This window comes from Sprattus sprattus, assembly GCF_963457725.1.
Source record: "Sprattus sprattus genome assembly, chromosome: 2".
Classification (NCBI taxonomy): Eukaryota; Metazoa; Chordata; class Actinopteri; order Clupeiformes; family Clupeidae; genus Sprattus; species Sprattus sprattus.
In genome coordinates, this window is record NC_137921.1 from 62,768,593 (window position 1) to 62,793,428 (window position 24,836).

General features: G+C 42.3%; 1 protein-coding gene across 1 annotated transcript in view; it reads right to left on the reverse strand.

Moving 5' to 3' along the window:
* The window catches only part of LOC308382999 (exostosin-1), a gene marked incomplete at both ends in the record, with an annotated part of 229,400 nt that overhangs the window by 3,232 nt on the left and 201,332 nt on the right, over window positions 1-24,836 (reverse strand). The window contains 2 exons of the mRNA XM_080860560.1: window positions 2,273-2,433; window positions 6,504-6,593. Coding sequence (XP_080716686.1) covers window positions 2,273-2,433; window positions 6,504-6,593 — 251 coding nt within the window. The remainder of the gene's footprint in view (window positions 1-2,272; window positions 2,434-6,503; window positions 6,594-24,836) is intronic.

Below are 24,836 nucleotides of genomic sequence, written 5' to 3' on the forward strand. Positions count from 1 at the left end.
GTATTTTTCCAGGGACAGAAACTCAGCAAAGATTGTAAAACCTAGTTACCTCAACAGAAAGCTCACGACCTGATAAGAAAGGGGGTTGCTTGATGTCACCTGAGACTAGCACTGTCTAGTTAGATATTTGCAGCTGCGACTCCTTCTACTCAAGGCTGAGAAAGCACTGTTGTGAAACAATGTTAATGATCATGTATTGTGTAGATGCCAGGAAGAGCTCAGAGGTGATGCGAGAGGCGTCAGGTTCCTCTCCGCTCAAAGGCCTGAGCGTAATAGTTCTGTTATAACTTTGCCCTGGTTTGTTGTGTCATTTTATTCTAAGTAATTCTAACAAAACTTAGTAGGTTTAGGATTTTTTCCTGACATTCTGCCACTCCCATTGAGTCTTCTCTGCATACTGTGAATGCTTCTTCTATGAGACCTGATATCAGTTCTGAGGCTGCAATCCATATGCAGACAGCTAAGCTGAAGCCTTGCCTCCATCGCACTAATTACACACGCACACACACACACACACACACACACACACACACACACACACAAACACACACACACACACACACACACACACACACACACACACACACACACACACACACACAAACATCCCAGGAAACAATTCTAGACAGGAAAGGCATATGCAAAACACTGTAGCCAACATTAACAAACCTTAACTTGCACACAGACACGTACACCCGTACACACGAAACACACACACACACACACACACACACACACACACACACACACACACACACACACACACACACACACACACACACACACACACACACACACACACACACACACACACACACACACACACACACGCACACACACACACACACACACACACACACAGACAGATGCACACAAATGTCCCCGTCTGCTGAGAAACATCTTCCTTTTTCCCCACTCTCATTTTTTTTGCTCTGGGCTCCGGCCCCTCCCCTCTGCAGCATCAGCGGGTTGCCTGGACGGCAGGTGTTAAATCACTGTCACCTCTCTCCGAGGTGTCACCGCCAAGGTCCCCCGTCTCCACCGTCTGTCTCATCGCAGAGACGGATGTGTGCCTGGACCTTCCTCTAAAACAAACTGTGAACTCTTGCTCGCTCCGGCTATTGATCTTTAAAATATGACTCCTGAACCTGTCGGCTTTGCAATTTTTAGATCCCAACTGGATGGAGCCCACTCTCTCAATCTCCACTTCTCTCTCTCTTCTTCTCTCTCTCTCCCTCCCTCTCTCCCTCTCTCTCCCTCCCCCATCTTTCTCTATCTATCCATCTATCTATCTCTCTGTCTACCAATCTCTCTCACACACGCAAACACAGAAACACACACAATCTCCGACTCTATACATTTCTGAGTCTGTCTAGTTTCTGTGTTTCTCCAAGGTTTACATCGAAAAGATCCCACAGAAAATGGACAGTGTGGGTGTATTTGGTAGGTTCAGACACATTTCTCCTTCCCCGCCACTTCACAACGCCGCATGTCGTCATGCGTTAGGATCCGTAAAGCACAGGAGCTCCCAGTGTTTGCATCTATACAACATCTCTTGAGGCTAGTTCTTAATTTACACCTAGAACCTAAACTTTTAATATCAAATGCCAGATTTACTTTTGATTGTTTTTTAAAATAGAAATTAGAGTAAAAACACTTTTCTAGAGTAAACAGCCCTTAAAATGATTTGAAATCTCTGGTGAGGGGAGAAAGATTTTAGCGATTCAATTTTTTGCATGGCTAGATGCTCCTTATTTTGTCTGAATTGCTCATGTATTTCAGAGCTGCATCCATCCATGGATTTTCCCCCCCCCAAAAAACATCAGAAACACAAAATACAATGAAACACCAACACAGATATCTTCACACTTCTGCACACACAAATATTACATGTACCCTCTCAAGTCTGTCTCTGTGGAAAAGCTTTGTTCGTGCCGTCATGAACAGCTGCGGAAGAACAGACTGTGCACACGTTGCCATAACGTCACCCTGGGTGTGATGTCATGTTAACAGGCCTCAAAGTCTCTTCCTTTTATAGTTCTGTCTGCACTCAAAGTAATTGGCATGTGTTGCTGTTTGGGGGGGGAAATCCTTTTCCAGGGTAGCTTTTTGCCTGGTACCATGGAAAAATAACATCACGTTTCATGATGATGTTCCTTTATGGGCCACTTTAAACATCTTACTCCAGGGGAATTAGAAAATTCAAATAAGAAATAAACCATGACACTGATGTGTGGGCTATCGGGGTGTGTTTCTGTAAGATTCCACGTGCCTGTGGTAGAATGCCGCCCCGGTGAGCACCATGGAGTACTCGTTGGTCCACTTGGAGGTGTACCCCCACCGGCCCTTCCCCAGGTCCCAGTAGTGGCTCCGGGCCGGGTAGCCCACTATCCTGTCTGGGAAGCTGTGCCAGACTATGAAGGCGAAGTCAACCTACAACCACCACCGCAAAGAGAGACAAGAAAGGAGAGCAGAAACAGAGGGAGTTTAGAAGCAGTGGAAATCTAATGCCGATGAGATGAACGTGTGTGTGTGCTTAGCAAATGACAAATGAAATGAAACTGAAAAAAAGCCCCTCTTGAAAGGCCCAGATTGGAGCCTGTGCGGATGTCAACAGTGACACTGTCCTGCCTCTCACAAAGTCATACACTTACCTTTGCATTCAGCAAGATGAACAATAAAGGGTTCAACAAAGCAAGTTAGCATTAAGGCCTTTAAAACACGCTCTTCATAATGGAGGAAGTGAGTGAATAAAATAAACAAAGGGTACAGGCGGAGAGAGAAAGACAGGGCAACGGGGGCTTGGACAAAGTCGGTCCTAATGTTAGATTAATTGCCTTAGTGGCCATTACCTCGCTGCACAATTTATGATATCATGCAAATAATCCACCCTTCAGGAATTACACTCTTATAATGGCCTTACTAGTGCCTCACATTATTTCTGACAGACCGCAATTTCTCTCATTCATAACACGTCACACTTAATAATGGATTTGAAGGATGGAAACGGGATGAAGGACATGCATGCAGAGAGCCAGGAAACTCTCGGAATCATTTGTTTCCTACGGAAAGTCAGGAGGGACAATAAAGATCAATGAGTCCAAATAATCAGGACTTGACTCTTTGTCCTCCGTCTCGTCCTGAACACATCAGTGGTCCACTGGGATACACGGAGCTGGGGAAGACACAGCAGACCCACAGTGAGTCACTGTGTGCTGTGCTCAAATGAGGTGGCCTTTGTGTGCTTTCCCCCCATTACCACTCGCTGGAGACGGATTGCAGGAGGGTCAACAAGGCAAGAGCCCCCGGTGTTAAGGCCACTGAGACCGCGGCACAGACGGATTGTTTGTGGAAGGATATACTGTACCAGCCAGGGGGGCAATCCATTGTTGGCTAGACGACGGCTGACTTTAGACCCGGTGCGACTGATTGGGGCTCTACACAGGGCCTTGCAGCCAGTAGGATGTGAAGAGTGGATGAATGCAATGAGGCCTCTTTCACGACGCCAGTTCTGACTGCCATTACACTTCCTCTTTAAAATAATAAAGTAATCAATGAGTTGAAGCGACGCAATTACGGGAGTCTCCTCGGCCGTGATTCTGGTGTCGGACGCTCTAGTATCCAGTGCTCTATTCAATGTGCCACCCTCACATATTTTTTTTTCCAATCACAACTTTTCATTTAAAATGCATTGTGTGTTTAAGGGGCAATTACTGGGGCAGAGTATTAAGAAGATGGAGCTTTGGAGCAGTGTGTGTGTGTGTGTGAAATCATACAAGTTAACTCTCTCTTCTGGCGAAGAGTAAAAGTGAAAAGTGACTCTGTGTCATTAATGAAATATCATCAAAATGAATAATACATAACCGAGTCCAAACATGGCCAGCCTTTCATATCAATACATTTCCTTTAACGGAAGCTTGAGGGGGCATCATGCTGGAGGAGAGAGACAAGACCAGACTGAACAGGCTCACAGAACTGAGACATTTCCCCCCTGACAGCAGCTTTGAAAGTGACAATAAAAATGGCACCAAATTTGTCTCTTAATAACCCTTTTACTATTCATCTTGCAATTCATCTTTACTATCAGAAGCTGTATCATTATGATTTTACTGTGTTTATGAGTTCAACAGGTTAAGCCTCGGCCAAGCACTTTACATTTTTAATTATTTGGAATCATTTCCTTCCCTTCCTCTCAAGAATAAAATTACTTCCAATATTTAGGACATGGGGGTGACATCCGACATAATGCGATTAAAGTCATTTGGTCTTTCCCACTATGTCATCATAATGACCTGGCTAATATGTTTGGTAAGGTCCATATGACTGTATACAAACAGATTCTGTTTATATACAGTCATATGGACCTTACCAAACATGTGACTTTATGCTCTGACACTCTTCTGATCATCACAGAGATCCCCCATGCCTAAGAATGAATGGCTTTCCCAAATCCCTTTTGCTGCTTGGTTTCATTAGTTCTTCATTGCCAGATGGTGAATGGATAATGGTCCTGAAATATGCATTTAACTGTGAGAGGAGATTCTTGAGTTTACTGCACCAAAAATAAAGACAGCATCTTCCTTACTGTAAAAATTGGCAGACAGTTACAGTAATAGCAACTAACCCTCTAATGGATAGAGATAGTCCAACAAGCCTATCATTGATCAAGAACCTACAATCAGTCTACAATACAATCCACAATCTGTCTACAATACAATCAAACCTACAATCATCAGTCTACAATACAAGACAACCTACAATCAGTGTACAATACAATACAACCTACAATCTGTCTACAATACAATCGAACCTACAATCATCAGCCTACAATACAAAACAACCTACGATCAGTCTACAATACAGTACAACCTACAATCAGTCTACAATTTTACCTAAATATGTCAAGCTTAAGACATTTTCAAAAAAGTTTTCGCACTAGCTTCTAAGTGACACTATTTTGAACCCTCTGTGTTCCTTTTGAAATGTAAAAAAATGGTAACTCAGCAACCAAGGCTGTTTCTTTTCTTACTGAAGACTTAAACACAGCTCAGCCTGTTTAGAAACCACTGGTTTCCCCTCTCAGTACACCCAGGCAGTGAGATGGGGGTCATGATGTTCTCCATAATGAAAACCCAGCGCTGTGAATCTCGGAGACTCTCAGAGGAGCCAGACAACACTGCACACAGCCATCTGAGAACCTGTCACTTTTTTTTTTTTTGCTGGAGCCATCTGAAAAACCACAGCTTTCCTTTAACGCAGCAACAATACCTTGGCCAGGCTTCAAAGCTGAATATGGGTTTGGACAGAAGTGAGGCATGAGTGGGGAGAAACTCTTGTGTTTGGCTCTGAGATGCCGGTGCCCCCTACACGCCCTGTCCTCCCTGACAAACATTACTGCCTTATTAGATTAAAGAGGCGGGCTCAATTAAAACAAGCCACGACAGCTTGCTGATGGCGCATTGTGGACATATTTGTTAAGAGTGACTAATTGAATACAGAGGAGTGAATTGACATTACTTGATGACATTAATTGACACCCCCCCCCCCCCCCCTTCATACACACGCACACACCCTGTCTCACAGGCACACACACACACACACACACACACACACACACACCCTGTCTCACACACACACACACACACACACAGACACAGACACACACACACACACACACACACACACACACACACACACACACACACACACACACACACACACACACACACACACACACACAAACACAAACACACACCACCATACCTTTTATAAACAGACACTCTACTGCTGACTATTCCAACCCAATAACAGGTCCGCACAATTTTAATTGAAATGCCTGTGCTTCAGCACCTCATTCATCTGTATTCTCCATTGTAAACCTTACTTTTCTAGACAAATTACAATGAGGTCAGAAACTTTGCCTTGGACACTGAGGATTGTAGAAGGATAATCACCTTCAAACAACCTCTACAAAAGAATACTTTCCCCTCAGTCAACATCAGAGTTAAATCAAACTGACGTTGCATGAATATATAGGTAGTGTTGATTTGTTCAGCCTGTTTGAGTGGAAACTTCATTTTAGATCAGGGCCTACTCCGTTCCAGGCTCCAGGTAGTCATGACTTAGTCAAAGAATGACCAGAATCATCAAGAATCATTCCGTAAATATGAACAATCATAAAATGATTTCATTTTCCTGCAATACTCAAAATCACCATCATGTACATATGTATTTGAGGCTGTGATGTATGACCTTATTTAAGGTGGTATGTTCCTTTAAGTATAGGGCCTCCAGTGTAACGGTGCAGCTTAATGCAGCCAGCTGGCACAGCCCCAACACTCACAAACTCAAATGTTTCTGTTTCCAGAGGAATGTGCATGGCAACCTGCTCTTCCTTGCTCTGCTTGCAGGTTCTCTGGCACCTCTTGTCAAGCGCGAGCCGTTGGCCGTAAAGCCTCAGGTATCCCAACAAAGCGCAGGAGGAATTACCTGTCACCACTCACCTCATTGGTCGACAGAACGGAGTCTTCGTCCAGACTCAGGACTGCATCCGTGAGGATAACATCATGGGGGAAAAAGCGACTGCTCATTGTCTGGAGAAACAGAGAGTGAGAGAAGGAGAGAGAGAGAGAGAGAGAGAGAGAGGGAGAAGGAGAGAGAGGGAGGAAAAGTTCCCATCAGTGCCTGGCGGCTTTTAAACAATCAGTGATGATATGAGCATTATGGAGTCATTAGAAAAGTAATTACTCTTTGCTGTGCATGTAAATGGCATTGATATGCAGTACCACCACTTTGCAAGGTCTTTGAAAAATGAATGTGCTCAGTTCACTGAAATCCCACTCTTTCTAGAAGTTGGCTGAGGTGCTAGTCATCCGGGTCATGGGTAATGTTTTAATACCCCTGCCTCTCTGCATGAGTTTGTCGGGGGGACATGGAGATGTATAGCTTTTTGGGGAGGAGGCGGCTGCACTGGAGGTGAATAGATCTTCTTTGGCAAGCGATTTCATTCATCACTCCCATGGACGCGGTGTACCTAGAGACCAAAATGTTGCCTTTTCAACCTCTCACTTGAAAGAGTGATGGCTACGGCATTTCTGAGCGATAAAACACTGCCGGTACTGTCTTCCCTTTGTGGCTGTGGGCCCTACAGTCTACATCTGCACAGATTACATCGGAGGAATGCTGTACCTCAACTCAAATACTGAGATAATGAGCAGCTGTTTGGAGATGATTAGTGGTTGTTATATGCATTTATAAACAGAGGTCTTTGTCTGTGGTTATATTAAAATATCATTGGTAGCCGTGAAGTTAAAAATGAAGTAAAACATCTTTTTCTGCAATGTCTGAGTGTATTGAACTACTTTTGAGGATACTTTGTTTGACAAAGGTGAAAGAAAACCCTACTTGCTGGTGACCTTCATGCGATTTAACACAGAAATTAAGACATTTTTAAACTTGCAGCATTCCTCTCTCAAACATACTGTCACGAGAATTGGCTAGAGGTTCTTTGAAAAGAAGACAGAAGAAGAAAATCATGTCTGCATGGGAAGAATCTGTAATGAGAAACAGAAACTCATGTTCCCATAATCGCTCAGTGCGTATCTACTGCTAACAACATTTTCAGATTCCTCACTTGTTTCTGTTGCGTCTTGTGTGTGTCTGTGGGCGCGTATGCAAGAGAATTTGTGTGTGTGTGTGTGTATGTGTGTGTATATCAGTGTGTGTGTGTGTGTGTGTGTGTGTGTGTGTGTGTGTGTGTGTGTGTGTTTGTGTGTGTTTGTGTGTGTTTGTGTGTGTTTGTGTGTGTGTGTGTGTGTGTGTGTGTGTGTGTGTGTGTGTGTTTCAGTGTGTCTATATGTTTGGGAGATTGCAGACACTGGGACACCGAGGAACCATGCTGTCATCATTTCCTGGCAGAATGGGGAGGCCAAATCTAATCCTCCTCCTTGTATAGCTAGGAGGTTTTCAGTACAGTGTGCAGCTTAACAGCGAGACTAAGAAAGAGAGGGAGGGAGGGAGGGAGAGAGAGAGGAAAAACCTCCCACCACATACTTTAGTGATGCACTTGACACCAAGCTTAAGGGGTTAATGTACCAAGTGCATAGGCACTTCTACTGTGCTCGCCTCTGTGGGAAAGCCATTCATCAGGGTCGGTCTCTATGGACAGGAACCTGTTGCCCTGGAGATTAGCCTCAGGTAGCCAGATCAGGCACAAGGGGGCGTGGCGGCGGGGGAGAAAGAAAGAGAGAGGTTGTTACTGATGCAGGTGGGTGGCTATTGACTGTTGTAGAGTAAGTGTTTGAATGTATGTAGGGTGTGTGTGTGTGTTTGTGTAGAAGAAAGAGAGAGAGAGAGAGAGAGAGAGAGAGAGAGAGAGAGAGAGAGAGAGAGAGAGAGAGAGAGAGAGAAAGGGAGACCTTATCATACAGACTGCAGCACAACTTGACTGGCCAAAACCAAAAACTGGGCAGATCGGAGGGAAAATCACTTCTCTGACGTTCGCTGACAGCTAAGTGTCAGATTCCATGTACTAAAATTCAACTGTAGGCAAGGCCAGTCTCTATGCCAGGGGTTTTCAACTGGTTTGGTCCAAGGGAACACCATTCTGACTAGAAAGTATTCCGCGGCCCACTGATGTGCCTGCGCACGCCTACGTGCGTGTGTGTGTGTGGAGAGAGGGGAGACCTGTCAGTGTAATATCTGGGCATGGTGAAGTCCACACAGCCTGTCTTTTCGTGGCGAAATGGTAGACAGCGACAGTCTCATATCATTCTCTGGTTCAAGCCTTGCCCTGTACTTATTCTTCAAGTGTAGAAAAACGCTCGTAAGGGCAAAAGACACCTTATTGCTTTTGCAGCAGGTTCTGGAAATTCTGTCTATCAACTTATCCAGAACTTAAGTCATTTGAAAATCACGCAACATCTGTTGCATGTACTGTACTCAACAGCCTTGAAATTCAAGGCGCCGCAATAGTTGACGGCTTCATGGCTTCAGTTGAAAGTAATGTTGAACACACTAAACACAGTGATACCTCCTCTCCTGCTCTGTCTGTCTTCACTGTAAATCCGTTTTTGATGTATTCCTAATTTTATTGTATCTTTTTTTACTTTGTTTCCCTGTATCCTGAGAAGGTGTCGCTTTGTTGGAAGCCTGTCCTTGTCCCTCTATCGTGGCAGTCACTCTCCTCACTAAAAAACAATCCATTGGTGCTTCTGACCAGCTAACTCGACGTTAGAACGAAATGTTAGTTAAGGACAGAAGATAACTTCAGCAAAAGTATTTTTTTTTATACCAAAAGTATTTTTTTTTTCAACTAAACTTCAAAAGTACACTTAGGCAAACTGCAACATACAGCAGGACATTGTCATGTTGGTGGTTGAAATGCCTCTAATGTTTATGCCAAATGATGTCGTTCTGAATAAACATTCCCTGCAATGCAAGAACAATGACTCTTATGAAAAAGTTTCAATCTTAGAGATGCTTGTGCTGTGTACCTATACATCAACAATGTTTTTTTTTCCAGTACCAGTACCTGTTCATAGGCCCAATGGTTACATTAACGGGCATACAAAAAAAAAAGAAGAATCTAGCCAACTGCACACCGTGCTCAAAATAAACTAGAACATTCAGCCTGAGATAAAAAATGATTTTACAGCCTATGGCAATTATAGCAGTCTTTGAAAAACATGATGTCAACAATGAATGTCAATATTCCATCCAATGTGTGCAATGGATCCATCCAGTTTCTGATAGAAAACAAGGCAAGGCAATAAAAATAACGAATGCAAACACCTTAAATGCATTAGATGTTCTGCAAACATGAACATGGTCACCATACATCAATATGATACACCAATTTAAATTCTCTATGAAATATACTACAATAACCAACATACCGTTTACATACAGACAGTATGGTTTTTCACCCTTTACATTCAGGCAGTAAAGTTTTTCAACGTTAACATTCAGGCAGTAAGGTTTTTCAACGTTTACATTCAGGCAGTAAGGTTTTTCACCGTTGACATTCAGGCAGTAAGGTTTTTCAAAGTTTTCCCTAGCTATAATTTCTCCATATTGCTTTCGCTCTCCTTCTAGTGTGGACAGACTCCACTTGCTGGGGTGTACTACTTACTGGATCTGCTCTCCTGAAAGTGTCATCACAGAATAATGGGAGCAATAACGCCCACAATGAGTCTCTACGTGAAAGAGTTGATGTGAAACTTTCTGAGAACTCACTACTTATAACTACTCACTGGCTCTCTCTCTCTTTCTCTCTCTCCCTCGCTTGCTCTTTCTTTCAGACAAACACGCACCATATGTCTGCTCTTTCTAATTGTATTCACTGTGAACAGACATATGCATTACAGAGGTTAGATTTGTACTTTCAACCAAAGAAATATAAATGTTTGATAAAACCAGGTGACATGTTGAGATTTCTGTTGCATGATGGTGAGAAGTCTCTAAAAGGCCAGAGTTGAGTCTTTTGAAATGCAGCCCTGTGTACAAAAAACTGGGATGTGTACAATTTATAGCAATAATCTAATCTTGTAGTGTCATTATTTGCCATTACTAATAATCTTGTTTAGTTATAGGCTAAAACTTAGAGTATAGGTTATGCAAGACGTGGACGTGGACAAGCTCTCTAAATGTTGTGTGGACACGAACCCTTTTGAAAACACAAAGGAGGGCATCGTTTCCAAAACATTCTGTTGGCGTGTGGACCATAGACATGTATAGGTAGACACCGCCTCCACTGCTTCTCGGTGAAACGCGTCGCCGCCATTTTGGGAAAGGAGCTCTCTGCCGTCAGAGGTCTGTCAGACGTGTCAAACTAGCGCAAGTTGCCAGGAGCTGCGGTTTATCTGGATAAAAATCACGATAACCTTTTACATTTCGCAACCAATTTCATGGAGTATTCAAGGGTTTATGCTCTACGTGAAGTGTGTGAAAAAGATTTGCCTCTACGTTACTTTGAATCTCGCTAGTTTAATCGCCAGTCATACATGTGCATGGGTCTATAATAAACGCTCGTGCATTTTGAAAATACTGAGAAGATCTATAAACTATCGAAATAGTGCTTCTTTAGTTACTACGTATTGACCATCATTAAGAGAAAGAGCATACATCAAATAGTGAGAAATTGGCAGTCAGTGTGTTTTTCATAGTTTAATAGTTCCTTTTCAAGTATGTGCAAGAAACCTTGAACAGTGCAATTGGCAATACACAGTTATTTCACAAATCAACATTAGGCTACAAAAAAAATCTATATATTTCTATAGCAGTAAAAATATACACATCTCAATATATACATAGCCTACACATCTCAATAGTTGAACTGTAATATAAATAACATAGCATATATATAATACAATATAATATAATGACTCAGTATAATGTGCAATGGAATAACATATGATATATATATAATATGTGATACAATATAATATATTTTAAGTATAAGTATATATTCATATTATAATATATATATATATATATATATATATATATATATATATATATATATATATATATACAGTACTGTGCAAAAGTTTTAGGCAGGTGTGAAAAAATGCTATGAACTAAGAATGCTTTGAAAAATGTAAACAATAAATGTTTATTTTTTATCCATTTACATGGTAAGACTGAGCACAGCAACAAGACACAACGTAGTTATACTGCATCAGCAGGGTCTCTCCCAGACAAAGATTTCAAACCAGACAGGGGTTTCAAAATGTGCAGTTCAAGCTCTTTTGAAGAAGACGTTGAGGATCGTAGACGCAGTGATCAGCCAAGGAAACTTAATGCAGCTGATGAAAACACATCAAGCTTATTTACCTTCGAAATCGGAAGATTTCAAGCAGTGGCATCAGCTCAGAACTGGCAGAAACCAGTGGTACCCAGGTACAGACATTTACTGTCCGGGAAAGTCTGGCCAGAAGTGGTCTTCATGGAAGAGTTGCAGCCAAAAAGCTCTACCCCGACAAGGAAACAAGGCCAAGTGACTGAACTAAGCACGAAAACATAGAAACTGGGGTGCAGAAACATGGCAGAAGGTGCTCTGGACTGATGAGTCAAAATTAGAAATATTTGGCTGTAGAAGAAGGAAGTTTGTTCGCCGAAGGGCTGGAGAGAGGTACAATAATGAGAGTCTGCAGGCAACAGTGAAGCATGGTAGAGGTTCCTTTCCAGTATGGGGCTGCATTTCTGTAAGTGGAGTTGGAGATTTGGTCAGGATGAATGGTGTCCTCAATGCTGAGAAATACAGGCAGATACTAATCCATCATGCAATACCATCAGGGAGGCGTATGATTGGCACCAAATGTATTCTGCAGCAGGAACATAACCCCAAACATACAGCCAATGTCATTAACAACTATCGTCAGCTTAAAGAAGAACAGAAAGTCCTGCAAGTGATGGTATGACCCCCACAGAGCCCTGATCTCTACATCATCGAGTCTGTCTGGGTTTACATGAAGAGACAGAATAATTTTAGGAAGCCTACATCCACAGAAGATCTGTGGTTAGTTCTCCAAGATGTTTGGAACAATTTACCAGCCGAGTTCCTTCAAAAACTGTGCGCAAGTGTATCTGGAAGAATTGATGCTATTTTGAAGGGTGGTCACACCAAATATTGATTTAATTTAGAATTTTCTTCTGTTCCTTCACTGCATTTTGTTAATTTATGAAGAATTGATGAAAATAAACTGTTAACACTTCCATTTTTGAAAGCATTCTTAGTTTACAGCATTTTTTCACACCTGCCTAAAACTTTTGCACAGTACTGTATATATATATATATATGTACATTTGTACAATTTGACATAATATACAATCATGCTCTTAACATTTTCAGATCTATGCAGTGCAATTGACACAATATATAATTGTGAAATAACTGTGTATTGCCAATTGCACTGTTCAAGGTTTCTTAATGCACATACTTGAAAAGGAATTAAACTATGAAAAACACACTGACTGCCAGTTTCTCACTATTTGATGTATGCTCTTTCTCTTAATGATGGTCAATACTAGTAACTAAAGAAGCACTATTTCGATAGTTTATAGATCTTCTCAGTATTTTCAAAATGCACGAGTTTTGAAAGAAAAGTGAGCGTTTATCATAGACCCATGCACATGTATGACTGGCGATTTGACTAGCGAGATTCAAAGTAACGTAGAGGCAAATCTTTTTCACACACTTCACGTAGAGCATAAACCTTTGAATACTCCATGAAATTGGTTGCGAAATGTAAAAGGTTATCGTGATTTTTATCCAGAAAAACCGCAGCTCCTGGCAACTTGCGCTTGTTTGACACGTCTGACAGACCTCTGACGGCAGAGAGCTCCTTTCCCAAAATGGCGGCGACGCGTTTCGCCGAGGCAACGGGCTGAAGCAGTGGAGGCGGTGTCTATCTATACATGTCTATGGTGTGGACAGCATCTAAATTGTACCTGAGAGGTTCTTGTAATGCCCTGACAGAGACAGAGGACTGATGGGGGCCATCCATCCAGCAGCCATTAGGCACCCCGTTATCAACTATTTATCAGCCTCCCAGGGCAGGCACGATAAATGACAACAATTGGCGCCTTGTTTGGATATTTGCTGCAGGAATAAATCACTTAACTGCCCAAGATGGAGTGAGTGTGGGACTGGAAGCTTTCTGCATGACTCTGTCCACCGAGCTGGACTACACTTTTGTCAGCAAAATTACTTTTATTTGCCGGTTGAGTATTTTCTAGAAACATCACGGCTAATGAAAATCATTTTAAATTCATGACTGTCTTCGACTAGAAGGAGTGGCAGGAATACAGGTTAGTTGATATAAGATTTAAAGGTGGTCCTTAATTCAGATGCTGGTCACTAAAAAAAGCAAACAACTGAAATAGAAAAGCAGTAATATGTGTAACCATAGAAACATTTTTGAAACAGCAGCCAAGTAAGTCGAGGAGAATAACATAGGCTTATGTGCATCAGATTTTTCACCGTTCTTGCAGCTTTCACAAGGCCCAATCTAAGCTGTTGGGTGACTATGCGGTAGCAAACGTTGATGCTCTGTAACATAAATTATGGGAGCAATCAATTATTTTTAATTGAAATATTCTAAACAAGGACTCTTTAATGAACATTTTGTAGAACTATCATCATAACTATAACCCCATATCAGAAAGAATTGGGACGGTATGAAAAAAATGCTAATAAAAACTGAAAACAGTGATTTGTAAAATCTCTTTGACCTGTTTTATGTGGAGAACAAAACAAAAGCTTTAATTGACTTTTCATCCCTTATGAATTCTATTTCTTTTGTCAAAAAACACACACACAGTGATTCAGTGTTTAAGGCGTAATTTTGTCCCCTTTTTCTTAAGTGTTTATATGTACTGTACAACAGTATGGGGTCTCCATTGTGGCTTTGATGCGTTTCAAAATAAGCCACACATTCTCTCCTGGGGATAGGTTAGGACTGGTGGCAGATCAACCCAGCAACTTCTTCTGTTGCAGCCATGCCACTGTCAAGTCTCGTGATGCTTGATGTTGTCTTGAAGACGGCATGTGTTGCTCCATAATCTCTGTTCTTTTGTTCTATTTGGCATTAAGGGTGCCAAAGACACTGCTACAAACCCCATAGGATAACAGACCCAGGATTTTTATCACAGTCAGGATGGTCCGTTTCTTCTTCGGTCCGAAACAAATAATGATTCATCTGACTGCAACACATGCATCCACTGTGTGATGGTCCATCCTGGATGCTTTTACAGTTACACTGATTGACATTTATGGATGTAACTATGTTTTTTAGTACTGGAAAAGGTTTGCCAAAGTAATCCTGAGCCCATGTGGTTCTATCAGCTATAAATAAATGACGGTTCTCGATGCAAAGCTGTCTGATTTATCGAAGATCACGGGTGTTCAGCTTGGGCTTGCGTCCTTGCTCTTTACAAACTGAAAAAAATCCTCCAGGTTCCTTGAATCTTGTAATTCCGTGATGCACTATAGAGGGTGAAATACCCCAATCCCTTCCTGTCTTTCTTGGAGGAAACATATTTCTTGGCTGATTTGCTCTGAATGAACTACACATTTCCTCAATGCATCCTTTGTGCCAAATCATGATTACAATCACACGTTGATATCATGTCGTTGACACGTTGATATCAATTGTTTCACCTCATTACTATTACTAAATTGCCCCTTCGCAGCCTTTCTGTATTGCATTGCAGGCCTGATTTGCAGGAATGGACGTTCCGTTTTTATTCATAATGTTTTCTGATTTGGGGTTGTACTTTCAGCCTCAACTTTCAGACTTTTCAGCTGACTTACTTAGCAGAAAGAAGCTTATGAAACATAAATGAGGCCTTCTAACTGCTTTATAAATGATTATGGTGTAACAGTGGCCATTTTCCTAATGAGACTGTGCGGTGATACATACCCGCAGGCACCATTTTCACTGAACATTCATCTCAGACAAGGGTTGGAGAGTACCACATTAAATAAATCTTTTGTGCTTAATAAACCCGCACTCCTTGGTCTAATGATATTGAGTTTCTAGACGAAAACTGGCGTGAAATGTGTATTTCTGCAATGATTTTGGTGGTTGATTAGGAAATCGTTGCATACTGACTTATCGATCTGGCAGCTAATATGACAGAATCACCTTCATCCATTACATTAAATGCCACCTTAAGTAGGGCTGGTATAATTATGGTATTGACTCATAATTAGAGCAGATTAATTACAGGCAGTAATACAGCACTTTTAAGGGTGATGTGAAATCTGTGAAGTGAAATCTGTAATGGTTAGCTTAGGACCATTAGCTGATACACATTTATATCAACACACACCAAACCCCACACATCTACTACATATAAAATAACTTATAAAAGTCAGAACATGGTTGCTAAATTTCATTTTTCCTTTATTCCAGCACCTTCTTTGATCCTCATCCACCTGCATTTTACGCAATAAGAATGTAAGTAAAAAAGACTGTAAAACCTTCTCACAAACTTAAGTTTTATCTATAAACTCCTCACTCCCTCATGTTATTGGCTGTTTTATATAAATACAAGGGCAAAGACCTTTGCATTAAAGCAAGCCACAAAAAAATCTGAGTTGAATCGCTCTGACTCGCTCTTGAACTTCCAGCAGTTTCCGCCTGGCTCACTGAGGTTATCTGAAAGCCCAGCTGTTGCTGTTGACGCCGGAACTGCTCTGCGCTATCCACCCCGGCATCTCCTCCAGGTCTTCTCTCTCTCTGTCTTTTCTCCCTCCACCCAGGCTCAGATGGACATCTTCAGGGATTGTTTGTCCTTCAGTCTGGCCATCTCTCTCCTCTCCTCCTCCACTGCCCCAAAGCAGTGAGAGCAGGAGTCCTTTAACGGGGGCCCACAGAGACACAGTCAGACAGCTCATCTCTGTGAGTTTGATCCCCCCCTCCCTTCTCTCCCTTTTCTCGCTCTTTTTCTCTCTCTTTCTCTGTCTCTGGCCAGTGTCAATGCATTCTCCCTCTGGGCACAGATACAATGTTATGTGGTACTGAGGAGACTGTGTCACTGTCTTGGACTAGCCACTCTCTCTCTCTCTCTCTCTCTCTCTCTCTCTCTCTCTCTCTCTCTCTCTCTCTCTCTCTCTCTCTCTCTCTCGCTGTCTCCCTCACTCCCTCTCTTCCTCTTTTCACCTCCCTTTGTCACCCTGTTACTCAGAGAATTCTCAGACTCTACCTGATTTCTTTGATGACATGTCTGAACAGCTCTCACTCTCTCCATTCCTCTGGCCCACTCTCCTTCGAAACAGCACACAAAGAAACAACAACAAATGCTTCAGATAAACCTCAAGGACGATGGCAAGAGGAAGATGCGCACGGTTATTGGAGTTCTCAGGTTAACACATCAAGCCCTTCATTCAGATCACTATTAAAACATTAAAAGTCCACGCTCCTTGCGCAGGGATATGGTGGCTTTTATGGAGAATTGCTTTTAACGCTCAGACAGTTCCTGTCGCAGAGACATAAAAATTAGACCCCCAGAAACCTTATTACCTTAAAATATACACAGTTTGAAAGAAAAATATAAATAAGCACTTTGTAAGCAGAATAGGACCAGTTTCTTGCACATTTCAGTCTCTGAGTGAGGTTTCAGGTCCTAATGACCGGCCCATAAGCAAATGACAGCTATTCATATGATAAGGTGATGGTAATTCAGTGATCGCTATTGGGTCATGATGTGTCAAGAAAACCTGTGGGGGGTTCGGGCCACAGAGACATTCAAGGGCCATTACGTAATGGCCATTGTCTTTGACCGAGGTGTTCCAGGTTAGTTTACACCTAAAGTCATCAATATGCATTTGTAGGGACACAAGTTTTGAAGAGGTACAGGTCACTCTAAAATTATAAATATGTATTAGTGAAACCACGCACATTTGTCTTGCTCCAAAATATTTACAATGTGATTTTTGTACAAAGTCTGAGCACCTCTGAAAGTATGTTTTTCCAAGGGCTTGTTTTTTTTTTTTTTTTTTTACTACAGTCCTTTCACTCCCATATTATTATTGCTGAGGTATTCTAGAATATAATCATACATGCCACTTTCGCCTCAATGTTTTAAGTTAGGTGAAATAAAACAAAAATATCAAGGCATGGCAGAATACCTAAGGGATGGAAAAACAGGCTCGGACTCAGTAGTGTTAAACTATAATGCCTTCTCCTGCCTCTTCATCCCTTTCACATGCTTTCTCAAAAGGCTTCTGCATCTAGCTTCCATACATTTGGGAGATTGTTTCACTGGGACACAAACCTCTGCCTTGTTTCTGTATGCCTCGGTTACCCCTAAAGCTATGGTGTTGTGGTGTATGCCTCGGTTACCCCTAAAGCTATGGTGTTGTTTCTGTATGCCTCGGTTACCCCTAAAGCTATGCCGCAGGCGTTGTGGTGTTCCACACACGCCAGATTAGGTGAGGGGGATCGGAGCGAGAGTCAGAGGGAGAGATTCTCTTGGTCCCAGACTGGGAACAGGACTCTCTGGGATGCTGGGAAACCCTGTCCATTAAAAATTCAGCTCGCCCCAGAGATATTACTCACTAGACCAACTGATAGAATAGTAGCCACCGGAGCGCAGGCAGGCACTTCATATTTGATGCAATATGAGAGTTTGGCTCTGGCAACTTGACCAGCACTCAATCACTCAACAAAAACTCTCTTGGCATACATATCATAATAAGCTGGGGACTGGGCTATCCTTGGGGTATCTTCAAAAGTATCAAGCACCTTTTGAGAATGTAACCTTTTGAAAGAGAAGTTTCTGAGAGTACAGTTAAGTTTCCCACAGTGCAGCTTTTCCATCTTACGGAGCTATGCACTGAAGACAATCAATAGCAGCTGGCTCCAGCCTATACCACGTGACCTGTGGCTTGAATGTGGAAGCTCAGTCATGACAGTCACATAGTTTGGTCAAAGACGATTTCAAATATCAGACATTACAAAAGACAAAACTATCAGAGCACCATCAAACAGAACATACAGGCCAGGACATGGTTGGAAAAACTAAGCGGTCGCACTCAACAGCAGTGACATGAAGTTGGAAACGCCTTGGTTTGTAAGAAAAGGAAGACAGAAAAGATCTTGCCGTCAGATCAAGATATTGTTGGCATTGACACGGAGCAAAGCTAAACATCAGGAGGATAATGACCTAACCAGGTCACACACACACTCACACGCTCACACACACACACACACACACACACGAACACGCACACACACACGCAAACGCCCTTATGAGCCTCTCTGGGCAAAGAGCACGGGAGTGAATATTCTCCTTCCAGGCCAAGACCGTGATGTTCTCCCACCTTTGGGATGACCCCAGTTCCCAGTCTCACTGGCCTGAGTCCTCCGTTTACAGTAAGCCTGGTCTTCATTTAGAGTCGGGAGAGATAGTAGGTGGTTACATTTGCATGAATCCTTACTAAGGTTTAGATTTCAGGCTCAAACTTTCAAGAGATGAGGAAAGAGGGGAAGAGAGACAGAAAGAAAAGACCAAGCAATGGCAGTGTAAAAAAAAATGAAGGATTGAAATAAGGGGAGAGAGAGATAATAAGTGGGTTGAATCATCTTCTGTCTTCTCTCCACTTTACCTCCCCCTGGGTCTCTCCTCTGCCCTTCTTTTCTCTTCTGCCGCAGCTGACGGCACACACATAGAAAGAAATAAAGCAGTGTGGAGAAAGAAAGAGAGAGAGGAGGGAGAGAGGGAGAGAGAGAGAGAGAGAGAGAGAGAGTGAGAGAGAGAGAGATGATCCATCCAGTGGGATTCAGCGCTCCTGGCTCCCTGTGGCCTACATTAATAAATGAATCATGAGAGATTGCCAGGGCTACTGGAAGACCTTTGCCCAGCGAACCTCTTTGCCGACACACACACACACACACACACACACACACACACACACACACACGTTCACACACACACACACACACACACACACACACACACACACACACACACACACACACTCACACGTTCACACACACACACACACACACACACACACACACACACACACACACACGCCCCGTGGTGCCTGAGGAGCAGGCCCAGAACATGCCTGAGGATTTGAGGCCTCTTCCCTGACCTGGCTCAAGGCACTGCTACTCATGATCGGAGCTCAGACTAGGAGCCACTACAGAGTAATTATGCCATTTAAATCTATCCCCACTATTGGCTTTAGGGGCTGAACAGCTTCAGGGAGATTGGATTATATTTATGTGCCGCTTTGTCAAAGCCATCTGCTAGATTTCAGCCTTGCATAACTATGTGAATGGAAGACAAACACTCCTGGGCAAGGCATTGATATTAATGACCCTTTCTTAATTCTTCAATAATTAATAGACATCCATAGAATAACATTTAAAAGATATAAATTATTAGGGTCATTAAGAGTGCTTGTTGTGAGACATGTCTTCAAGTGCTTGCAATGCTTTCAATTAAGGCTGAGACATAAAAGCCTGCTTGGTCTTTATTACCACATCATGTGTGTGTGTGTGTGTGTGTGTGTGTGTGTGTGTGTGTGTGTGTGTGTGTGTGTGTGCTTGCATGTGTGTGTGTGTGTGTGTGTGTGTGTGTGTGTGTGTGAGTGCGTTTGTGTGTGTGTGTGTCTGTGTGTGTGTGTGTGTGAGTGCGCTTGAGTGTGTGTGTGTGTGTGTGTATGAGTGTGTGTATGTGTGTGTGTGTGTTAGAGGGGTCAGATTGACCCAGAGAGACGGAGAGAGAGACAGACACTAATATAGAGAGGCAGAGAGATGCAGGAATAGATTACTCTTACAAGTCAAATGTTCCAAGATCAGAACGACCACGCTAAAAGAAAACCATGTAGGATGTGTCACTCACACCTTCCTTTTTATAATCTTGTACAAATGCAAAGAAGTGCAAGCCATCACTGAACCATCAGAAACAGAAAAGATGTCATGTCCCGTACAAAATGCTCTCTGAAATGTCGTGACATGCCTGAACCAAAGGACTGGAGAAATGGATTAGAATGGATACATAAATGTCTTTCTATGTTATGTTGTGTGTGTTACAGGGAAGAGTTTGTTGGTGGGCGCTGGTTGTGCAGTTTGATGAAGCCAAACGAGGTGTCTGCATGCATATATAAAGAGCACAGACAGACAGACAGGCAGAGCAGCAGACAGACAGGGCTGGAGACAGACAGGGCTGGATGAGAGCTGGTCATGAGCTTTTGAGTGCTGAGGAGCTGAGAGGTGCTAACGACAGCCTGTGCCTTTCCTCAAGCTCTCACAGCCACCCACACACAGCTGTGCTGAGGCAGGCACACACACATACACACACACACACACACACACACACACACATACACACACACTCCACACACACACACACACACACACACACACACACACACACACACACACACACACACACACAAACACACACACACACACACACACACTCCCACACACACACACACACACACACACACACACACACACACACACACACACACACACACACACACACACACACACACACACACACACACACAGTACACAACACTAAGTTAAGATGCACAACAGCATGTGTCCTCAAATGAGAGCCTTTTTTCATTCTTTAGAGGAGAGAGAATTGTTTGGAAAACGTACTCCGGGCAAACAATTAAGGGACAAAGACTCCTCCAATAAAAGACTGTTTATTGTTATGGCGGACAAACCCATTTCTGAGGCATTACTGCTGAGGAAACAGAGTGAATCATTCCGAGGGGATATTTGCTGTTGAGTTTTACAGGCAGACATGAGACCTGGGAGGCTTAGAGACAAGGCTGGAGTCAGCAATGTGCCCGGATTAAAGAAACAGCTGTGTTTGCAGTGATGTGGCAAGAGAGAGAAAGAAGAGAGAGAGAGAGAGAGAGAGAGAGAGAGAGAGAGAGAGAGAGAGAGAGAGAGAGAGAGAGAGAGAGAGAGAGAGAGATAGATACACTGTATTTGTTTATGGGTGTTTGCGAGAGAGAATGAATGCGAGAAGAAAGGTGAGGTGTGTGTTCAGGTTTGTGAGAGAGAGCGAATGAGAGAGATCGAAAGAGAGATGGGGAGGTGACGTTACACCAAAATAAAGAAAAGACAGAGCTGCATTCTCACTCGCAGTGTTTCCCTGAAATGTTAAGAGATTAGGGGAAGTGAGAATGCAGGCCACAGTGGCAATCCAAGGAAAGTCGATCCTGACAGGCGTCAGACCTGAGCACCATGAAATGATACAAACCCATCTCACTGAGAAACAGGAACCTACAAAAGAAGTGGGAATGATATATTAACGATCCATTTGGCCTGAGGCTTACTTACGATTACATCAAAACAAAGTGCAGTTAGAGTCCCACAAAAAATGTGGATCTGTGACTTTGGGAACAAAGTGGCAACTGTGCACTGTTCTTCTCTCTGCTTTTTATTGTTAGAACTGAACATGCTTTTCTTTCTTTTTTATTGTATTGAGAATTTACTGCCAATACCAAAGTGAGTGTGCTGGAATGTATTTTTGAACTCAGTTTGATATTTGAGTGTGTGTGTGTGTGTGTGTGTGTGTGTGTGTGTGTGTGTCTGCACATGCACTCATTGAGCTTAAGTCCATACAGTAAGTCTGTCATCTCGTATTTGTGATGTACTCAGAGACCTCAAGCTAGAGATGTTTACCAGAACAAAACAAAGCAAAAGACTGAGAAATCAAAGAAAACAAGAAATCAAATCTGATAGATGGGGATTGGGGTTATTGAATTCCAGATGCACAATCCAAAAACTCCAATGGTGTCTGATGTCTTTATGCATTTTCTGTGGAAGACAGACACTGTGTCTGGGAAAACACCAGCTGACACATGAAACCCAGAATTAGGAGCTTAGTGAAGCTAAAGACATTTCCCATAAAGGAGACAAGATTGATTTATGACCATGCTTTTCATCAAAGAAAGGCATCTCATTTAAACAAGGTCCTGTCAGCCTGGTCGGTCTTTAAAACTGGCGTTGTTGCTTTTTGTAGAAGAACAAAGTTTGGAAATTTGGGGAGATTGTTAAAGTCCATAACTCAAAATCAACAAGATGAAACCGGAATGTGAGCATCATTACCTGCATTGCGAAAAACTTAAATCTTACTGCAGTGTGTCCACCTGGTTTTAATATAGATTCCATCATCTATGTTTGCCAAAACTGGGATCAGATCCCATTACTGCAACACGCAGGAAGAAATGACGAACCCTTTGCAAACACAGTGGAAGGCTCCAGATCTCCAGGCCACCAGTCCCAATGTGTGCTAGATTACCTGGGGGGGAGGTTTCCCTGGTCACATTCCAGCAGTGCTTTTGTTCTGAGTGTCTACATATTCCATTAACATAGAGTATTTTTTGACTTTCAACTAAAAGTAAAAAGTAAAGTAGCTTTATTTGTCAATTACTTCAAATGTCAAGACATACAAAGTATTCGGAAAAAAAAAAAACGTTTCCCACATTAAGTGTAAGGATATGCCAAAAATGATTGCATGTTAATACCAGGTGCAAATGGGGACAGAAGGAGAAATTGCTACACTTTCCATCAGAGAAAAGTAAAGTGGTTCTGACCAACACAATGAACAAATTGTTGAAATGGCTTCAGATTAAATGAAAGCCATTGACATAAAACAAATGATCTAGGCACTCTAGGCAGACATAGACGAAAGAACAAAATGCATCAGAAACTCTCCTGAGGTGTGTAATAAGCCACTTAAATGTCTGTGTCAACCAATCAGGACGTTTCCAAATGCAAGGCATTACTACACGCTAGCCAAATGTTTTGTATGCAGACCACACTCTGAATAGTCTGGCGGACACTTCTAGGTGGTTGGTGGACCCTAAGTTTTGTGGAAGTTAACAAGAGCTGCGAACATTTTCATCACGCATATCTGAGTGAAGGAAAACATCTCCGTATAATGAATTTGTTCCAACATCATGTTGATGACACCGGCTTCCGCGACTTGATTTCCACACGGAGCAGCATTTCTAAGATAATGCATGAAAACATTGTGATTTGAATAAAGGCGTCCACTCAAGGCATCAATTTATGCCGAGTGACTGGAGGATGAAATAGCACTCAGACAAATGAAGATACTTTTTTGAAGAGAGCCTTGTAAGGATTCTTTAACTGAGGGTGACAGTGGTTTTTAGAGTAGTCTATAGTAGCTAGGGTTCAATCATGGAAACTCAAAATTGAAGTGAATACATTGTGGTCAATCATTGGCAGCTACTACAATCACGAGAGTCAACAGTTTAGAGATATGCGTCGTGTGACAGTCTTTTCATTTGAAAGATAAAAAAAAAAGCTCAATTAACCAAAACCAACCCCAAACCTGTATGCTGTTTCTGTTTGTGAGTATCTCTCATGATTATTTCACGCGACTGGACATAAAATTGAAAAGCCTGCCTCTTAAAGGCTTAGAGACAACAACCAAAGCTCCAAACAGTTCCAAGACCACAAAGTGGAAATACTTGCGTTGTGTGACAGTGTCCTTCTACCAAGCACCTTCCATGACACGTTCTACCATATACTATTGGAATGAGGTAACACATGTCAGAAGAGATCAGTGATGATGTACAGTGTTGGGAAAGCTCACTTCCTACATGAACTAGTTCAGTTCATAGTTCATAATTCAAAATTTTGAACTAAGTTCACAGCTCCTGTCGGATGAAATTTATATGTGTATCATTTAATTCATTAGGTTAGTAGAGTATTCCATAGTATAACTTGAATTGAATGGATAACTGAGTTGGCCAGGTGTTCTGTCTCACCTGTTGTGAAATGTTTGATCAGCTGAGAGAGTAACTCAAGGCTTGGGGTAAGGGGATCCTGTGTAAATATTCATATCTATAAGTGAAGGCCAGGTGGCTACATTGTAAGATACCAAAGGAGGAGTCTGGAGAACTATAAGATGTGACTATGCACAGAGGAGGTTTGAGTTTGTTACTTATTGTAATGATTGTAACATTGCTCCCGATATCGTTAATAAATCTGCAGTACCACTCCAGTTGTCTGTACGTAATTTTGACCACACTCCAAAAAATGAACTAGTTCAGTTCTTTTTTTCACTATGTTGCGAGCTGATAAAAATCCAAATCTCTATATGTCTGCAATACCGCTTTCGGCCATTATGCAACTTCGGCGCTCTCACACTCGCCAGGCATTGGCAGAAAAAGAAAGCACACGCAGCCATTGGAAACAGGACTGTTAAATTTGTGTTTATTCGTCTGGAAGTCTCTAGAAATCTGGCACCTTATTGAATGAAATTAAAAAGAGTGAACGTGCCGTTCACAGACACCAGAATGAACGCAAACACGA